This window comes from Heteronotia binoei, chromosome 12, assembly GCF_032191835.1.
Source record: "Heteronotia binoei isolate CCM8104 ecotype False Entrance Well chromosome 12, APGP_CSIRO_Hbin_v1, whole genome shotgun sequence".
NCBI classification, from domain to species: domain Eukaryota; kingdom Metazoa; phylum Chordata; class Lepidosauria; order Squamata; family Gekkonidae; genus Heteronotia; species Heteronotia binoei.
The window spans coordinates 57,758,523-57,776,597 of NC_083234.1; the positions used below are offsets into that span (position 1 = coordinate 57,758,523).

At 45.3% G+C, this 18,075-nt stretch overlaps 1 protein-coding gene across 2 annotated transcripts in view; it reads right to left on the minus strand.

Annotated features, from left to right (window-relative positions):
• The window catches only part of MAPKAP1 (MAPK associated protein 1), a 214,488-nt gene that overhangs the window by 94,281 nt on the left and 102,132 nt on the right, over positions 1-18,075 (minus strand). For both annotated transcript variants that reach the window (XM_060250673.1, XM_060250674.1), the window contains exons 5-6: positions 11,803-11,975; positions 6,153-6,329 (exon numbers count right to left, since the gene is read on the minus strand). In XM_060250673.1, coding sequence (XP_060106656.1) covers positions 6,153-6,329; positions 11,803-11,975 — 350 coding nt within the window. The remainder of the gene's footprint in view (positions 1-6,152; positions 6,330-11,802; positions 11,976-18,075) is intronic.

The window sequence follows — 18,075 nt, forward strand, 5'->3', positions numbered from 1 at the left end:
CCCAAAAGTATTCCTTCATCCGTTCTCCAATATGTAGCGAAAAGACAGATGACACTGGAACATTAGAAGAGATAGTAAGTCCAGATCAGAATTAAATAACTCAACGTGTTCCAGCAGAGAATCTGTGCAAGAACTATGCAGAACCTGTGCAGGAACACTTGCCTTTCCCCCTCTGAACTATGTGTGTCAGACATTGATGATTGTGAATTATTTAGCTCCTGTTGAACAATATATAATTCTCAGTCCATTGGAGCTAATGAAGAGCATCTGATACAATGACTGCACTCTTGATAAAGACACTCTATTTGACTTAATTTGTTTCTCCCCCCCACCCCACCCCAAAGCTGGAACGAAGTTGGGTTATCTGTGCTTAGCATCTGACTTAGATGTTAACACGCAGAAAAACCACAGGCTGCTACTGAAAATGGCAACCCCGAATCATGCTAGTAAGTAATGTGCAAACTGCTGTCATCAAGTTGTGCACTTCCCCACTCCCACTCTCCATCAGTGACTACCACCAATGTGGGAAGAAGAGCAACAGCACTCAAGGCACAATGACGCATCATACATTTTTTGCTGCACTTTACTGAGAAGAGGAGGGGCCACTATATTTTCAGCGGCAGCTGATGTTTTAGCTATTTATTTATTAAATTTATATCCCGCCCTCCCCTAACGGGCTCAGGGCAGCTAACAAGCGTTAAAAACCACACAGACTATTAAAAACAATATACAATAAAATCAATCCACACATTTTAACCATAAAATCCAAGAGGCACGTCGATGTTTTTGAATATCTATATTTGTCCAGTGGGATTGTTAGTGCTGTGGGACACTTAGTTCTGCCTTCCTTCTTTGCACATTTACATGGGAACTATGCTCATGCTATGAACAATACATCTAGGTGGTGGAGAGTGGCAGGATGAAGGCCTTGAGTATTCAGCTTGGGAGTCATCAGGAGGGCAAATTACAAAAATTCTTAAAACCGTTTGCGTGTCTTTGCAGAATGGGGTAAAACCTGAACAGGCCACCTCAAGAAGTGCTGAGGAGGAGCCCAGCAGCTCCTCTCGTCATCACCTCGCAGGGTGGCAAGCAAGAGGTTAGACTCAATGTAGAAAAATCCTGCTTGAGAATCAAGGCAGTTTGCTGGGGGAAGCTTTGGACCAAATTCTCGCCTTTTTGTCCCATTCCAGAAGCTATCAAGTTGCTAGACTAATGGCCACTTCCGAAGCCAGAATGGCTGCCCTCCGTCTTCTCCTTGTATAACTTTGCCAGAGTCCTTGGAACTTGCCAAATTCGGTCATGCCTGCTTAGCTTGCTCGACTGATTGTGCCAGAAAAGAAAATAAGACACAGATGTATTTGAGCGCTTGGAGATGCCAGTAAGAGAGACAGTTAATGGCTTCATTTCGACCCTCCCCTACCAGCTGGGCACAGGTGGGGGGATAATGAGGTGCCTCTCCCTAATCAAACTCAATTATTTACTACTCTCCATAACCACACAGACATTTACTCTCAGCTCAGAATATTAAACTCGCTGTGGGCTACTCCCAACCCCTGCCACCGGGTATTTATAAGCAAACGCCAATGGCTGAGAGTTTGCTTTGGCAGGAGTCTTTGCTGCACAAAGTTCTGCAAACCGCTCCTGCCAAATCAAGATCCCTCAACAAAGCTCCGTAACTGTTAGCTGGGCCAATTATGACATCTCAGAGAGCAGATCTAACATAAATGCGGGACCAATGATGGCTATACAATGCTGCGGTTAGTCTGTGCAACAGGGAGCAATGGTTTGCAGCTTCTTAACCAAGGTCTGAATGTTTAAAGTTACCTTATAATGACTCAGACCGCTGGTCCCATCCAGCAGGCTGTTTTCTTGTATTTGGCTGGGCATAGCTCTCTGAGGTCTCAAGCAGAGGCCTTTCTCAGCCCTGCTACTTGAATTAGTTGGAGGTTCTGCAGCTTAAATATGGGACCTTCCCCATGAAATGCATGTGATCTACCACTGAATCTTCCTGCATGCAGCTGCTGGCAGAAATGGTGTAAGCTGCAATTTACCGTTCCCCATCTTGACTGGCAGTCTTTAAGCAGCGGCTGGACAAACACTTGTCAGGGAAGCTCTAGGCCAGAGGTGGCCAATGGTAGCTCTCCAGATGTTTTTTGCCTACAACTCCCATCAGCCCCAGCCACTGGCCATGCAGGCTGGGGTGATGGAAGCTGTAGGCAAAAAACATCTGGAGAGCTACCGTTGGCCACCCCTGCTCTAGGCTGATCTTGCATTGAGCAGAGGGTTGAACTAGATGGCCAGCACGACCCCTTTCAACTCTGTGATTCTATGATTCTAAAGGCTGCTGATCTGTCATGTGATATTGGTGTTGTAGTGCCTGTTACCACGTCATCATTGTCTTCTGGGCATGACTGAAAGAGCTGGCTCTATTTAAATAGGTCTAAGTAGCTCAGGTTCTCACATACCTTTAAGAACTGGCTTTCTCTCCACTGCAATCTCTTAGATCGATTAAGAATCCCCTAAATTATTCCAGTAGGGTGCCACCAATGAACAGGAAGGGAATGCAGAACAGTGTCCCTCTGTAAATGGCCAACAGACACAGAATTCCTTTCCCATGTTGATTTATAAGGTGAAGTGGCCACAACTCAGGGCAGAACACATGACTTTATATGTAGCTGGTTCCAAGTTCAATCTCTGGATCACAGGAACAGGGCTGGGAAAAACCTCAAAGAGCTGCCAGTATTCGAAGCAGGCAGAATTAGGCTAGGTGAACTGATAGGTTGATGCAGTATATTTACATCAGAGCTGCTAAGAAATCTGGCATTTTCAAAAACTCAAAACTTAACAAGTTCATTGAACTATCCTCCTCCTTCAGGCACCAAAACTAATGACTCCATACCATGCAGCAAGGGGGAAGTTCAAAAAAGTAGCATTGGCTTGGAACAACTTGCAGATTGCTAGCAGCAAAGAAGAAATTCAAAAGGGCTGTGAATAAACAATCACTGAGCAATCTAATCTACAACAGCAAGTCTCTTGAAAAGTTCATGTCAAGGGGGGGGGGTATTGATAGAAAGTGTTTGTTTGCACCTTGCTCAGTCAGCAGAAAAGAGTGTGGTTCGCTTGGACCATTTTGACTGAAGGAAAAGACTACGTTGTCCAAGATCGTCATCATACTACATCCCTAGTATGGGATATAGCTAGAGAAAAGTTAATTGTGGCTGTGTTAAGGGCATAGCTGCAACACTGCTCTGCCTTAAAAGTATACGCCAGTAGGCTTAGTATGGCCAAAACTTGCTTGAGAGCCAAATATTCAGCTCCCAGATTTATCTGGATCCTAAACAAACAAATACCTCCCCCCAGCTGTGTGTCATGTAGATAAGGGAGGCACACGTTTTATTTCTTACTTCTTTCATTTCACACAGATACACTGAAAAACTTTCCTTCTCCCCAGACACAGTCCTTGCCAAGAGGAAAATCAAGTCAGATTTACAAATGCATTTGTTCCATTCCCATGGCCAAAATTCACCAGGACGGTGAAAATGTTTGCAATGCCCACAGAATGGAAAGGACATTTTGACACACACATACCCCATATTCATATGCTATTCACAGATGGGGTATTCAGCGGCTGAAGCCTGGCAAGATTTAAACCCGTGCCAACACAAACTTTGCTTTCTGATGCTGTGATGCGATTGGGCTCTTCAAAACAAGCCTAACTAGAAGCAGATTCTTTAACCAGAGCTCTGACTTTTAAAGAACCACGGCTCAGTGTTGTTCAATTTAAATTGTGGGGTGGGTCAACTCACCCTATAGCCTTATGCCATAAGAAGGGTGAAGTCCACCTGAGGTTCCAGTTCCCAGGTTTCCTTATAATACTTTTCTTGCACATGCATGCAAAGTAAACCGGAGGAATGACTTTAGTACCAATTGAACAACAAATAAAGAACTTTTGCAATTGTCAGAACCATATACCTTCATCTGATCCATTTTGCCAAATCACCTTTGTGCCCGTTTCCCTGCTTGTTACACACCACAGCTGGGGCTGCATAAAATCTGAATATCAGCAATCAGAAAGACCTAGCACAGAAGTCACCATCCTAAGGATTTATAAAGTTTCCAGTCCTTACGTTTAGAGAGATAAGTTTGAAATCACACGAAGCAGGGCCTTGCAAAAACCTCAGAAGCTAGAGAGGTAAGTCTGAGCTAGAATTCTGGTGGCAGAGATGGGAAGGGGAGGGATGGGATGATGCAAGCAAGCAGCAGTGTCCAGCATAGCTGAGGGATGGAAAAAGCACTTATGTACAACAAGCCATTACATTTACATTTGCATAATTTGCTCTTTGGAAGAAGGGTAGGATAAAAATAATGCATAAGAAAACACAGGCATATAGTACTCCCCATAACTTATGCAGACTGAAGACTCCTGCTTTTCTTCATACAGATTTCAGACAGTCTGGGGGAAATACCTTAACCACTGGTCTGAGGCAGGAGGGGATCCCTTCTTGATGATGATCTTATTAAAAGTCCTAGGGTTGCCAGGTCCTTACCTGGTGCTGGTGGGGGATGGGAGGGAGCTCTCTGGGAATGGAGGGGCAGGGCGATGTTGCTGCACACAGTGTCCCTTTTGACGGCATCACGTAAAAGTGCTGTCATCACACCACAGACATCAGGCTGCAATGCTATGGTATTTTGGGCAAAATTCTATTAGTTTTGCCCAAAATACAGAAGTGTCACCATATGACATCCTGGTGTGATGACGTCACTTCACTGTGATGTCAAGGATGGCCCATGGGCTCATGACTGTTGGGGGCTGGGTTTTTCTCCACTAGCCAGCTGGCCAGTGGTGAGCAGGGGATCCCCCGCTCCCACATGGGGGCTGGCAACCCTAAACAATCCTGAATCATCCACCACTGTTATTCCTCCCAACTTTTTGCTTTGAAGTTATTTCTTCTGCAAGGCAGATGGGGAGTAACAAGGGAATGGAATGGTTACGACTGTGGACTGGACTCTAGGATAGTTAGGTGAACAGGGAACTGGTTGGAGACTCATACTCAAAGAGTAGCCATCAGTGGCATTTCATTTGAATGCCAGGGAGGTGTCCAGCAGGGTGCCACAGTTCTGGGCCTGCTGCTTTCAATATTTTCAATATTTTTATAAATTATCTGAACAAGGTGTGGAGGGGCTACTCAAACCTGCAGATGACACAAAATTGGGAGGAGCAGCGAAAACACAAGAAGATAGAATTCAACAAAATCTGAACATGCTGGAAAAGTGGGTGGATGTGAACAAGATGCATTAACAAGGATAAGTGCGGAGTTCTACATCTGGGTAACAAAACTAAGGAACACACATACTGGATGGGGGATACGCTCCTGAGTAGCAGTGTGTGTTAACAAGATCTTGGGGTACAGGTGGACTATAAGTTCAGTATGAGCAGCCAGTGTGATGCTGTGACAAAAAAGACTAATGTGATATTGGGGTGTATCAATGGAGGCATAACATCCAAATTGCAAGGTGTCATAGTCCCGCTGTACACTGCATTGGTCAGGCTGCACCTGGAGTATTGTGTGCAGTTCTGGAGGCTTCACTTCAAAAAGGATGTGGACAGAATGGAGTGGGTGCAGAGAAGAGTAACAAGGATGATCAGGGGCCTGGAGACCAAGCCTTACGAGGAAAAGCTGAGGACTTGGGAATGCTCAGTCTGGAGAAGAGGAGACTGAGGGGGGACATGATTGCTCTCTTTAAGGAGGGCAGGGAGCTGAGGCCAGGACTCACAAAATGGGTTTAAATTAAAGGCAGGAAGGTACTGGCTGGATATTAGGAAAAACTTTTTTATACCAAGAGTTGTTTAACAGTGGAAGCAGCTACCTAGGGAGGTGGTGAGCTCCCCCTCATTGGCAGTCTTGAGGCAGTGGTTGACAAGCACTTGTCAGGATGCTCTAGGCTGATCCTGCATTGGACTAGATGGCCTGTATGGCCCCTTCCAACTCTATGATTCTATGATAGGATGGCTGCACCTAAGGAATAAAGCTCCGCCCACTCTCTCTCTATTGCTCACTGCCTTGCCAGTGGTTAAGAAAGGAAGCACCTGAGCAGAGGAGGGGAAAGACTGGGGCCCAGGGGTGCAGGTAAAGCAGAAAATATGAACTTACATTCGGACAAAGAGCGACTGTTTGGCAGCCAAGCCAGGTGATGAGTATTTCTCGACCAATGCCAGTGTGCTGAAGCCAAACTTGTGAATAGGTTCATTGCAATCCAAGGGTGGAAAATCTGTGTCCACTTCACCATCATCCTCAGCAATGTGGAGACAGTATGCATTGACATTGTCACTGAAAGAAACCAAAAGGTCAACAGGTGAAACTGCCTTATAAAGTAAAAACCTTGCCAGCCCAGTCCAGGATTATCTACTCTCACTGGCAGCAGATCCTCCCCCCACCCCCACCCCAATTTCAAGCTAAGGTTATCTGAGATCCATTAACTGGACATGGCAGGGACTGAACCTAGTGCTTTCTGCATGTCAAGTATGAACTCTGCTATGGGGCCACAGCCCCTCCTTGTGCCAACAAATTTAATTCCTGCTATGGGGCCACAGCCTGCCGCCCCCCGCCCCCCCGTGCCAACAGATTTGGCAGAGAAGTGCAAGGGCCAGTTTTGCATTTCTTTCTTCTGAGTTTCATCTACAGCAATGAGATCTGTGCAGCAATACGAGGCTCTTTAGTCATGGATAAGGGAATTCCCTGACTTTGGATGGCCCAGGCTAGCCTGATCTCATTGGATCTCAGAAGCCCTGGTCAGTACTTAGATGAGAGACCACCAAGCCTGGTTAGTATTTGGATGGGAGTCCACCAAGCTCTGGATAGTACTTGGATGGGAGATCACCAAATCCTGGTTAGTACTTGGATGGGAGATCACCAAGCCCTGGTTAGTACTTGGATGGGAGACCACCAAGCCCTGATTAGTGCTTGGATGGGAGACCACCAAGCCCTGGCTAGTGCTTGGATGGGAGACCACTAAACCCTGGTTTGTGCTTGGATGGAGACCACCAAGTCCGGGTTAGTGCTTGGATGGGAGAACACCAAACCCTGGTTAGTATTTGGATGGAGATCACCAAGCCCTGGCTAGTGCTTGGATGGGAGACCACTAAACCCTGGTTAGTACTTGGATGGTGATCACCAAGCCCTGGTTAGCACTTGAATGGAAGAACACCAAGCCCTAGTTAGTACTTGGATGGAAGTCTATCAGGGAAGTCTGGAGTTGCTATGCTGAGATGGGTAGGGCTTTTTTTCCACAGGAGCCCACAGGAGCAGAGCTCCACCTGGATTGGCCAAGGCTCTGGCTGGCCTCACCTGCCATGCAGCAGCCACATGCTCCCAGGCCAAACGGTTTGGCCTAATATGCATATGAGCTTCTGCTGTGCCTTTTCTACAAAAAAAGCACTGTGGGCAATGGCAAACCACCTGTTTGTCTTGCTTTGAAAACCCTACAGGGTTGCCAAAAGTCAGCAGCAACTTGATGGCAGTTTCCACCACCATGGGAATTCCTTTGCCGATAAGTGGTGTCCACACAACTGCAGTGGTGTGTGGCAAAACCAGCAGCAGAAACAGCAAGACACACATACATAATTGTATCCCCCTCCCCTCACAATACAGCACTGGGTTGTGTGGGTGTAAAATGCACACTTTCCACAACAACAAAACCCATGTAATAGTCCTGGAGAACCTGAGAACTTCCACACTGATTGCTGTACTTTTTTAGTTTTGTAGTAGAGGTGTCTTTTGCTTTGGACCAACACAGCTACCTGCGACTTCTTCCCTAGGCTGTTCCTCAGGCTCAGTGCTAGATAGCTACTGTCTGCTCACCTAACTTGGGAATTTAGCACTCAGCATTAAAGGGTAACTGGGATAGATGGAGACTGGTGAGGTTGAGCACTAGGTGAAAAGGAAGCTAGTCGTCTAACACACTCAGCAGCCTTAACCTACAGCTCTTATGGGAAGGGAGGAAGAGAGCATTTCCCAATAGTTCATCCTCTGCTCATGCCCCCCCCCCCCAATTTGGTGTTCACCTATATACTTATACCCTGCCTTTCTTGCCAACAGGGACCCAAAGCAACAATGTTCTCTCTGCCTTCATTCTACCCTTACAACTACCATGCTGTGAGGTTAGGCAGAGAGAGGGTGACTGTCCCATGGTTGCCCAGCTAAGTTGGCAGGATGGGGATTTGAACCTGGGTGGTCTTGTACATTTTCTCATTTGTTCTTTTAAAATGACAATTTTAAAAAATATCCTTCAGTCCGTTCTACTGGACTTATTTGATTATCTTTGCTTTGGTGTCGGCATTTTGCCTCCTTTCAATATGATGATGGTGGTCTAACTGATCACAAGGAGCTGAGGTTTCTAAACTCGGCAGTTTAAGTTTGGAAGTTTTAATTGCATGAGTGATGCTTAAATTAATTAATAGCAAAGCACATGCTAATTGTTTAATTGGTCGCTTGATCTATATAGATCATTTTTTGTGTGGAATTAAATGAGTTGATTTACAAAGTTTATTGATTGGATGTGACAATGAATTATTTCACCAACTACCTGATTTGCAATTTTCCCAATTAATCCGCATACCTTGGGTTGCAACTCAGCTCACCAAGAGTGCTAACTCTGGATGATCTATCCGCACACTGTCATTGCTAGGATATTTATTATACCAAACAGGTAATAATGACACATTAAACTTAATGTAACCTGTAAATTCACTAAATGGGTGGCTAACAAAGGGATAATCCCGGTCTGTCGGCTGCTGTAAACACTCCAATTCCTAGCAGTGGGGTTGAGAGAATTTGTTATGACCTCCCCACATTGGTAAATGTATTTGAAAATTAATTTTAAGCTTCAGGACAGTAATAGTTTAAACGTGTACAAGCCACCAGTATCTAGCAAAAGATGATTCCCTCCCTAGATAGATTCGGGTGGGTAGCTGTGTTGGGCTGAAGCAACACAACGAAGTTTGAATCCAGTGGTACCTTTAAGACCAAAAGAGTTTTATTCAAGGTGTAAGCTTTTGCATGCATGCACACTTCCTGTATCTGTGGGAGTATCTTGCAGACAAGAAGCTAAGATTCTAAATAAAGCTTTGTTGGTCTTAAAGGTGTCACTGTCTGGAATCAAACTGCCTCCCACTCCCACTCCCGTATGTGTGGGAGGTCTACCCTGGTTCAGTGGCTAAAATGCTGAACTTCAACTGGTTCAGATCCCCATTCAGTCAGGAAACTCAGTGGGTAACCTTCAGTCAGTCTCTCCCTCTTAAACTAATCTACCTCACAAGACTATTTAGTTTAGTTTAGTTTTATTTCGTTTATATCTCGCCCTTCCCACCAAAGCGGCTCAGGGCGGCTCACAACACAAAAGTTCTAACATAGGATTAAGTTTTAAAATACATCAATTTACAACATTTAAACAATAAACCAGTAAAAGCAGTAAAACAAAGCCATTTACCAAAGTACCACACTACAGCCTTCTATTCGAAATTTTCAAGTACCGATCAGTTGTATGCCAACCGGAAGAGGACTATCTTACAGTCTTATTGTGTCTTACAGTCTTATTGTGAACATTGGAGGGGAAGAAATATGTACTCCTCTCCAAGATCTCAAAAGGAAAGGGGAGATAAAAGGTGACAGAATTTCAAAAACTGGGAGAGGAAATAAGTCCAGTGGGTGGAAAGGAGAGTCACTGAGGAATGACAGAAGGAATGTGTATTTCATACACAGGTGTTTGAATGTGCCATTAGTGGAGTCAGTGGCTCCTGGTCAAAAAGCAAAACACCCCACCAAAAGCACTTTGAAATCCTTAGTGACCCTTGTCTGGAACTGAAAACCGCCGCTCACTAAGGGTGGGGTGCAGTTCAGCGAAACATTGTGGGACTGTGTATGTATACTAGAACAAGTATTTATTTTAATTTACTTATTTAAAAAAATGTATATCCTTTCTTTCTGCCTCCATGAAAGGCACCAAGGCTCCTAACAAATTGAAACATCTATATATCTAATTCCCAACTGCACCCCCTATGTGCAGATACTTATTTCTGCAGATGGAGGCACATGGAGGATAAATAGATTTTTTCAGCATGCGTTATAGACCTGTTTGCACAATACACTCCCTAGGTGTGCAGAAAAATATGAAAATTGAAAAAAAAATACAGGGGTATTTAAATCCCTTCCAGATTAATGTTCTCTGCACAAGCGCCGAGAAAACACCTTGGCAGTTGGCATCAGGACAGGGGAGCTGCGCTGAGTTCAGAAGCAATGGTGGCACAGCTCCGGGAGTCCTGCTGGCAGCTGCTTGGACATAACCACTGTGGCGGAGGATGCCAGCTCCTGTTCCAGGCCTGGATGCAGTTTGAAGGGAAGGGGAGGAAGGATGTCTTGGCAAACTCGCCTGGAGCAGGCAGATAAGACACTGAGGGAGGGAAGGAAGCCTCGGTGAACCCACTTGGAGCAGCTCCAGAAGAGCCACTGAGAGAAGGAAGGGGTGGGGGGGAAGAAAGCCTCAGTGAGCCTGTCCAGAGCAGTTCCAGATAAGCCACCGAGAGGGGGAAGGGCTGGAGAGGAAGCCTTGGTGCACCCATCTGGAGCAGCTCCAAACAAGTCACCAAGAGCAGGGAGGGGGAAGTCAGTGGGTCTGGCAGCTGCAGAGAAGCCTGGAGAGAAAGTGTGGGGAGAGATGAGATCCCCCCCCTCCCGTGAGTATTGCGGGCGGGCCTCACTTGTACACAACCAAAATCACATCTTTTAGTATGGTGAGAAAGACAAAAAGTTCTCTTTGATCATCATCTCCACACCAAACATAATCCTATAAATTTACACCATGTCCATGATGCTCCACAAAACAGGTTTTTTTCTAGTCTGAACCCCCCCCCCCACTTGCCCCCTTTTTTACAGCCTGCAATTTTAAGTCACAGAAAAAAATGCTGTGGTTATCAGTTAGGGAAAACAGGACCTTACAGAACCACAATGCTGTGCCATCTTGCCCTCCCACTGAATTTCAGTGCAAACAGGTCTATAACGCATGCAAAACTGCTGTGCATGCAATGTATGTGTGCCAGCAAAGCACAAGACTGATATCTAGCCAGCCAGTGTTACAAGGATGAGAGCCAAAAGCCCAGTTTAAACATCAGCATCACAATGGAGTCAGGCTGAGTTCTAATGTTAGGAAGGAAAGGTCCTCTCCATCCACTCTCTCCAGGACATGCAGAACTTTGCAGACCTGTATAAAGCCCTTCCTCCCAACTGTCTTTTGTTAATGTGTCAGATTCCTCTCCTTCCCTGGGCTCCAAATTTATTGCAGAGGAAAAGCGTGTCTCATTTACTAGTTTGGGAAAGCATCTTGCACTTGGCCCACTTGGCGATTAAAGAGTAGTTTAAAAAAGCAGATCAGACATAAAAATGTAGCACATGTTGGTGACACTGAAGTTGACATGATTTATCTTTTTTTAAACAAACAAACAAACAAACAAGACTCCCAAAAAGGAAGAGCATCTCAAAATTATGATTCATTTATACAACACCGGCTTCATATGCTTGTCATTACACAGTACCCAGTAATTTAATTGAAAGAGAAATAGATATAGATGTATGCATAGCTTGGAAGGAAATATTGATAAATGTGGAGGTGTTCTGGCAAGATTTATCTGTAAAAAAAATATTGATGTGGAAATCCATTTCATTATGCAGAAGTGGCTGCGGGGGGGGGGGGAGGGAGGGAAAGAGAGAGAGAGAGAGAGAAATTAGAGATGGAGGTGAAAAAGGGACTTACTTCAGTTTGGGTTCCCGTCCTTCGCTCGTGTACTGCCAGCAGATAAGCCCGATCAAGTCATGCACCTTGGCGTTGGCAATCGTCACCACAGTCATGGGCTGCAGCTTGTCCTGGTTGGCGTGCAGCGGGAGGTAGACGTCAATTTTTTTGGTGGCGGTTGTTCCAACATGGCCCTGTTGGTAGGAGAGAATTCAATCTGTGTTTGAGATACAGCCAAAACCAAATCAGCTATATTCCACCCCAGCACAGGACACTCTGATGGAGCACTGTAGCCAGGGCTGTTTGGCAAAGAATGGTGACTTTCTAGCGCACAGAACAAAGTAGTTCCAAATTCGGCAACAAGATGAACTGCATGACTTGCATGAATTATGTACATTTTCTACAATACCTTTCATTTACATAATTTATTCTACTCATGGTAGTTTGGAGGAGAAGGGGATAAGCAAGACAACAAAAAGCCACTGATCATCTTATTCCACAGCTCCTCTGGCTAAGCATTCACTAGACTCAGACCATCTGCTTTCAAACATTACCTTCATAACCACAGGGGCTAAAAACTTGGTTTAAAGGAGAAAAATGGATTCTACAGTTCTCAGGAAACTGAATCCTGTATCCAGCACTGCTGCTCCCATGAAATCACAGTGGTTTCCCCATTGAAAGGTGGGCTTACCTGAAGCTCCAGCCTGCAGGGAAAAGGAACATATCCACAAAGAGCTAAAAATAGCCTTCATAATGGTGTGGCATGGCCCTGACCCACACTTTTTGTAGCTAAGGGTACAAATTAAGATCCATGACATCCATGACAGAAGCACTCCGGCAAATGGTAAAAAAAGACTTCAAGTTGGACCCTTCAGAGCCAATCCGCAAGCAGTGGCACTCTTCTCCCGTTGAAGAAGCCCCTTGCACGGACTCGAGAGGCTTCTTAAGATCCAACCGTCTTACTCTAGCATACCTTCAAGCTCAGGGGAACCCAATCCTCTTTAAACAGGAGTCCACCCTCTTGGTCTTTCACTATGTTAATACTTTCATGTAATTGGCCACTCATGTAGCATAGTATTTTCCCACCGAGCAGGTGTTGGCCTGGTCCCTTTTTGCACTCATCACAACCAAAAGCAAGGACTGCCCTTGGGACCTCACCCTCATCTAGGGAGGAGAGGGGGCTTCTTGCCACCCACTTCCTTTTCCTCTGGAATCTGGAAAAGTCACCCTGAGGTCTCCACCTCAGTCTCTGGTAATGCTGGCTGCTGTCACTGGCACTGTCTCCAAAGAAGAACAGAAGAAAAAGGCCTTGTTTGGCAAATCACAGATGTGAAGCCATCTACCCATGTACGCTGAATGAGGAGCTGCCACCAATCTTCGCTTCACTTGGAGCACATTCATATGGCAATTATTTAAAACATGTTTGTTGCATTGACAATTTCTGTTATAAGGTGGTCATCACACCTCAGATCAGTTGTACACCTAAAGTATAAACTGCACCTGGTACACAGACAAAAATACCCATCAATGTACAGGAAACACTGGATGCAATCAGACAGCATGATAAATCAATGATTTGTACAACAAACTACAGTTAAAGTTTACCAGGCACTGGCAACAAATCATGATTTGTGCATAAACCCTTATTTGTCTGTTCAGAAGTGATTATTTAGTCATACTAACTAATGGAGATCAAGCCATGGTTTATAGTGATGTCTGAATAGAAGGTAAAAACCTCCTCACTTTTCTGAATGGGTCCATTTGAAACTCCTGGGCGGTGATGTCCCAACTCTTGCTGAGATTCATTCTTTTCTTGTGATAGAAGCTGAAATGTTCCTTGTAAAATTAAGCCACCATACTACATGCCCTTGGAGAAGGCACTATGCAGTAATCATTCCTCCTCTTTCTGTCAATATATAGGCAGCAATGCTGTCTTGACAACATACAGGGATTCTCCTAATACAGCCCATTCTAAGGTTCCCAGATGCTACAGCACTAACCAGAATGCACAGCCTCATCCCTGATCCCTCACCCTCCAACCCATGTAACAGGGCAGGGTAGGACTCCAGGAGGTCTAATTTAAATAGATAACTAGAAGGTAAGAAGATCTTACTGGTGCTATTTTGTACACACCAAGCATCTCTTTTAAAACTGGGCTGCCATGTATGCAATCCTACTGCATGTACAATCTTAGTGCACCAATGCAATGCCCATCTGGGCTACAGATTTATAGTGTGCTAATACTGCATGCCTAGAGATTGAGAGGGCCTATGTGAAAGACAACGCTGTGGTATACAACCGCTCCACTGCGAAATTCTCCTCGGCTGCTGGAATCATGTAGCACTGGGAGTAACTGAGCTATCCCACGGTTGCAAGCCGTTTTATTGTTTAGGGAACTGAACTGACTGAGAAAATGTGCACTTCTTTTTGATTGTAGGAATTAAGTGTAGCTGTAATTTTAATCCAGAAGAACACTGTGCCCTGGGTATCAAAAATTTTGGAAACACTGCTACTGGGAGACAACCTATATGGATTAACTGGATACTACTGGGTTGTATTGTAATATTTGAAGCAAAAAAAAAAGAAAGAAAGTATCTATTCAGCACCAGGGAGATTAAGGCTTAATTAAAAAGTGAGAAATGTAGCAGGCATAAAGATGCTCAAAGTTTGTGTTTGGGAGAGAAGCATTTAATCTAGGATGGATAGGGATGCTATTTTAAGCGACTCGTAATTTTTTAACTGCAGAGAGGTTTTAACATTCCCAGCTTCCCCACCACTGAAGCCACAGACTTTCTGGATTTACTTTGCCCCGGCAGTTTCAGCATGGTATATCAATGCACAATGGAATTAATCTGGACCAAGCTGTCAAGAGTTTGGACTGCGGGTCTGTCTGCAGCTTAAATAAACATATCATCTATTCACTATCCTGCACCACCTCCCCCGGGAAGCTCAGGTGGTATACATGGTTCTCCCCTCTTCCATTTTAAACCCACAACCACCATCCTGTGATGTAGGTTAAGGTGGATGAAAGCGACAGGCCTAAGACCACCAAGTGAACGTCAATACTTAGCAAGGATATGAACCCAAAGGTCAACAGGTTGGCACTCTAACCGCTATACTGCACTTTTTATAAAGCCAGTTTGGTATAGAGGTTAAGAGCAGTGCATTCTAATCTGGAGAACTGGGTTTGAGTCCCCACTCCTCCACATGCAGCTGCTGTGTGACCTTAGCTCAGCCACAGTTGTCTTAGAGCTGTTCTCTCAAGAGCAGTTCTCTCAGAGCTCTCTCAGCCCCATCTACCTCACAGGGTGACTGTTGTGGGGAGAGGAAGGGAAGGAGATTATAAACCACTCTGAAACTCAGAGTGAAGGTAAAAGGTAAAGGTAGTTCCCCTGTGCAAGCACCAGTCATTGCCGATTCTGGGGTGGTGTCGCATCACGACATTTTCACAGCAGACGTTTATGGGGTGGTCTCCATTGCCTTCCCCAGTCATCTTCACTTCACCCTCAGCAAGCTAGGTACTCATTTTACCGACCTCGGAAGGATGGACGGCTGAGTCAACCTTGAGCCAGCTACCTGAACCCAGCTTCCGCTGGGATTGAGCTCAGGTCGTGAGCAGAGAGCTCAGACTGCAATATTGTAGCTTTACCACTTTGCACCACGGGGCTTCTCTCAGAGTGAAGGGCATGGTATAAATCCAATATTGTTCCTTTTTCTCCTCCTCCAGCATGACCCACATTCATGGTGCTTTAGAGAATTTCACAGCTAGAAGAGACAAGCCCCTAGCCTCAAGGAGTTTACAGTTTGTCAGAGGGGAAGACAGCCAGGGAAACATGGGTAGGAACTGAAAGCAAGAGATGGAGTTGAATAAATAACACCACTTGCTTCTCTACCTTCCCCACAAAGAAGATGCATGAATTAACATTATATCAACAGTGATCCTCTCCCTCCTCCACTGTTTTTGCCCCACTAAGGCCAAGGACCCATTCCTTGCTCCTGCTGGGATGCCAAGGGAATACTGTAACCAGGAACAACAGATTTATGGTTCTTATTTATACCATCCGAATGCTGGGAAAGCTCAAGTGGAATTGGGGATTCACTGTTTTATCATCATTAATCTTTTTCTCTGGAAATACAACCAGAACAGGGATGGGGCCTGCTGAATTGCTGATGTGCATAAAGCGAAAGATCAGCAGAACTAAGCATTAAATGTTTCACTTCTTACAATCGTCTCGTCTTAAATGAAAGAAAAGGGGGTTAACGACAAGCCTCAGTCACTGTCAGGTCCAGAGTGGGACTGTGGACTGCCATGCTAAAATGGGATGTTGTGTTGGAAGGTGTTTGTATTCCCCCCCAGATGATGCATGTTATCTCCAAGCCTGATATATCCCTGCTGGCAGGAGGTACAAAAGCAGGAGCCAGCAGTGCAACGGGCTCAAGATTCTGCAGTGCTGACCAGGCTGCGCACAACCAATTCCATTTCCACACATTAAAGCCTCTGCTGAAAGAACAGGATATTTTCCCCCAGGCCTGTTGGCAACCCTAGCAGTGAGGTCTTCTGTTTGGTGGAACAAACAGGGTCTATCACCCACTGCGGCCAGTCTGAAGACAAGTTCTGGGTTGTAAGCACACTTGTGCTGGAGGCCAAGCTAGACATTATGAGGAATGTATGGCTGCCAGGGAAACAATGGCACTGTATGGCTCAACACAGCAAAAGTGAGATGCCATTGCACTGCCTACCTGCCCCTCTGCAAGCTGCCAGAGTTACAGAATTCTAAGTGCAATGACATCATGCTGTGCATTTTCTGTACCAGATATTAGCAGGCAGATGTAGGGCTGCTGCTCTCACTAGCAGCCCTGCATGTCTTGTAATTTCTACTTTTATCCTTGGTCCTGGTCTTGGAATGTAAAATTCCTGGTTCAAGCCCCAGATTCCTCAAGAACTACTAGTACACTGTGCTCATTCAGACACCGAAGAGGCAACTGGCTTGTGGCTCAGAAATTTGCTACCACTTCGCTTTTTGAGATGCTCTGAGGACACTGGAGGATGGGGTGATTATGGCATGGGGACGGGTGGCAGATGTGCACGTTTGGAAGGGCTTTTCATGTCAGTTTCTAAGATATCTCTGAGTCGCCCCAAACTGCCCGTCTGTTATCAGCCATTATGTGGCTCTTGAAGTTCCCATTGCCCCATTGGCCCGCTTGGAGAAGTCATTTCTCTCTTTAAATCACTTCTCCAAGGCAAGCCAGCTGGCAGTTTAGACAATGCATTTTAAGTTAAAGTTGCTTTCTTTCTGCCTCTTCCTCCCCCCATTTGCCTTCCTTCCTTCCTGTCTTGTGGCTCTCAAACATCTGGCATATACATATTTAGTCTATGTGGCTCTTACACTAAGCAAGTTTGGCCACCCCTGCTCTAATACTACAAATCCAGGGTCCCTCCTGATTTGCTGAAAAATATTTGTTAATCAAAAGAGAATGGCCTGATGAGGACTTTAAAAGGCCAGCCAGTCAGTCAATACCTTTATTGGCATAAACTTTAAAAGGCGTGGAACCTTGAGACCAGTTGAGAGATATTTAATGAGATGGGCAGCGAGGGGCATTGGTCTGCTCAACATCTGCAAGCTTAAAGAATCATGGAAGGAGAGATTTGGGTACACATGTGGGAATTTCCAAATTATTTATTTCCCCTATGACACCTTTTTGGGGGAGAGGGGGAAGGTCTCAGTTTGTTCCACCAAACAGAAGACCTCACTGCTAGGGTTGCCAATAGGCCTGGAGGAAAATATCCTGTTCTTTCAGCAGAGGCTTTAATGTGTGGAAATGACTACAGTGCACTTCTTCACACTCTACAAGTTTAAGAGTTTGATTTTCATAGAGGAAATCTAGGTTATCTATGGGTATAAAAAGTGAATTTGTTATATTTAGGGGTTCTCTCTCTCTTCCCCCCCCCCCTCCAAACAAGCAAGAGGAACTGGAACTTGTTCAGAGATGTAAATACCCTCAAATTTCACTGAGATTATTTAGAAGATATTGGATTTATATCCCGCCCTCCACTCCGAAGAGTCTCAGAGCGGCTCACAATCTCCTTTACCTTCCTCCCCCACAACAGACACCCTGTGAGGTGGGTGGGGCTGGAGAGGGCTCTCACAGCAGCTGCCCTTTCAAGGACAACCTCTGCCAGGGCTATGGCTGACCCAAGGCCATGCTAGCAGGTGCAAGTGGAGGAGTGGGGAATCGAACCCGGTTCTCCCAGATAAGAGTCCGCTCACTTAATCACTACACCAAACTGGCTCT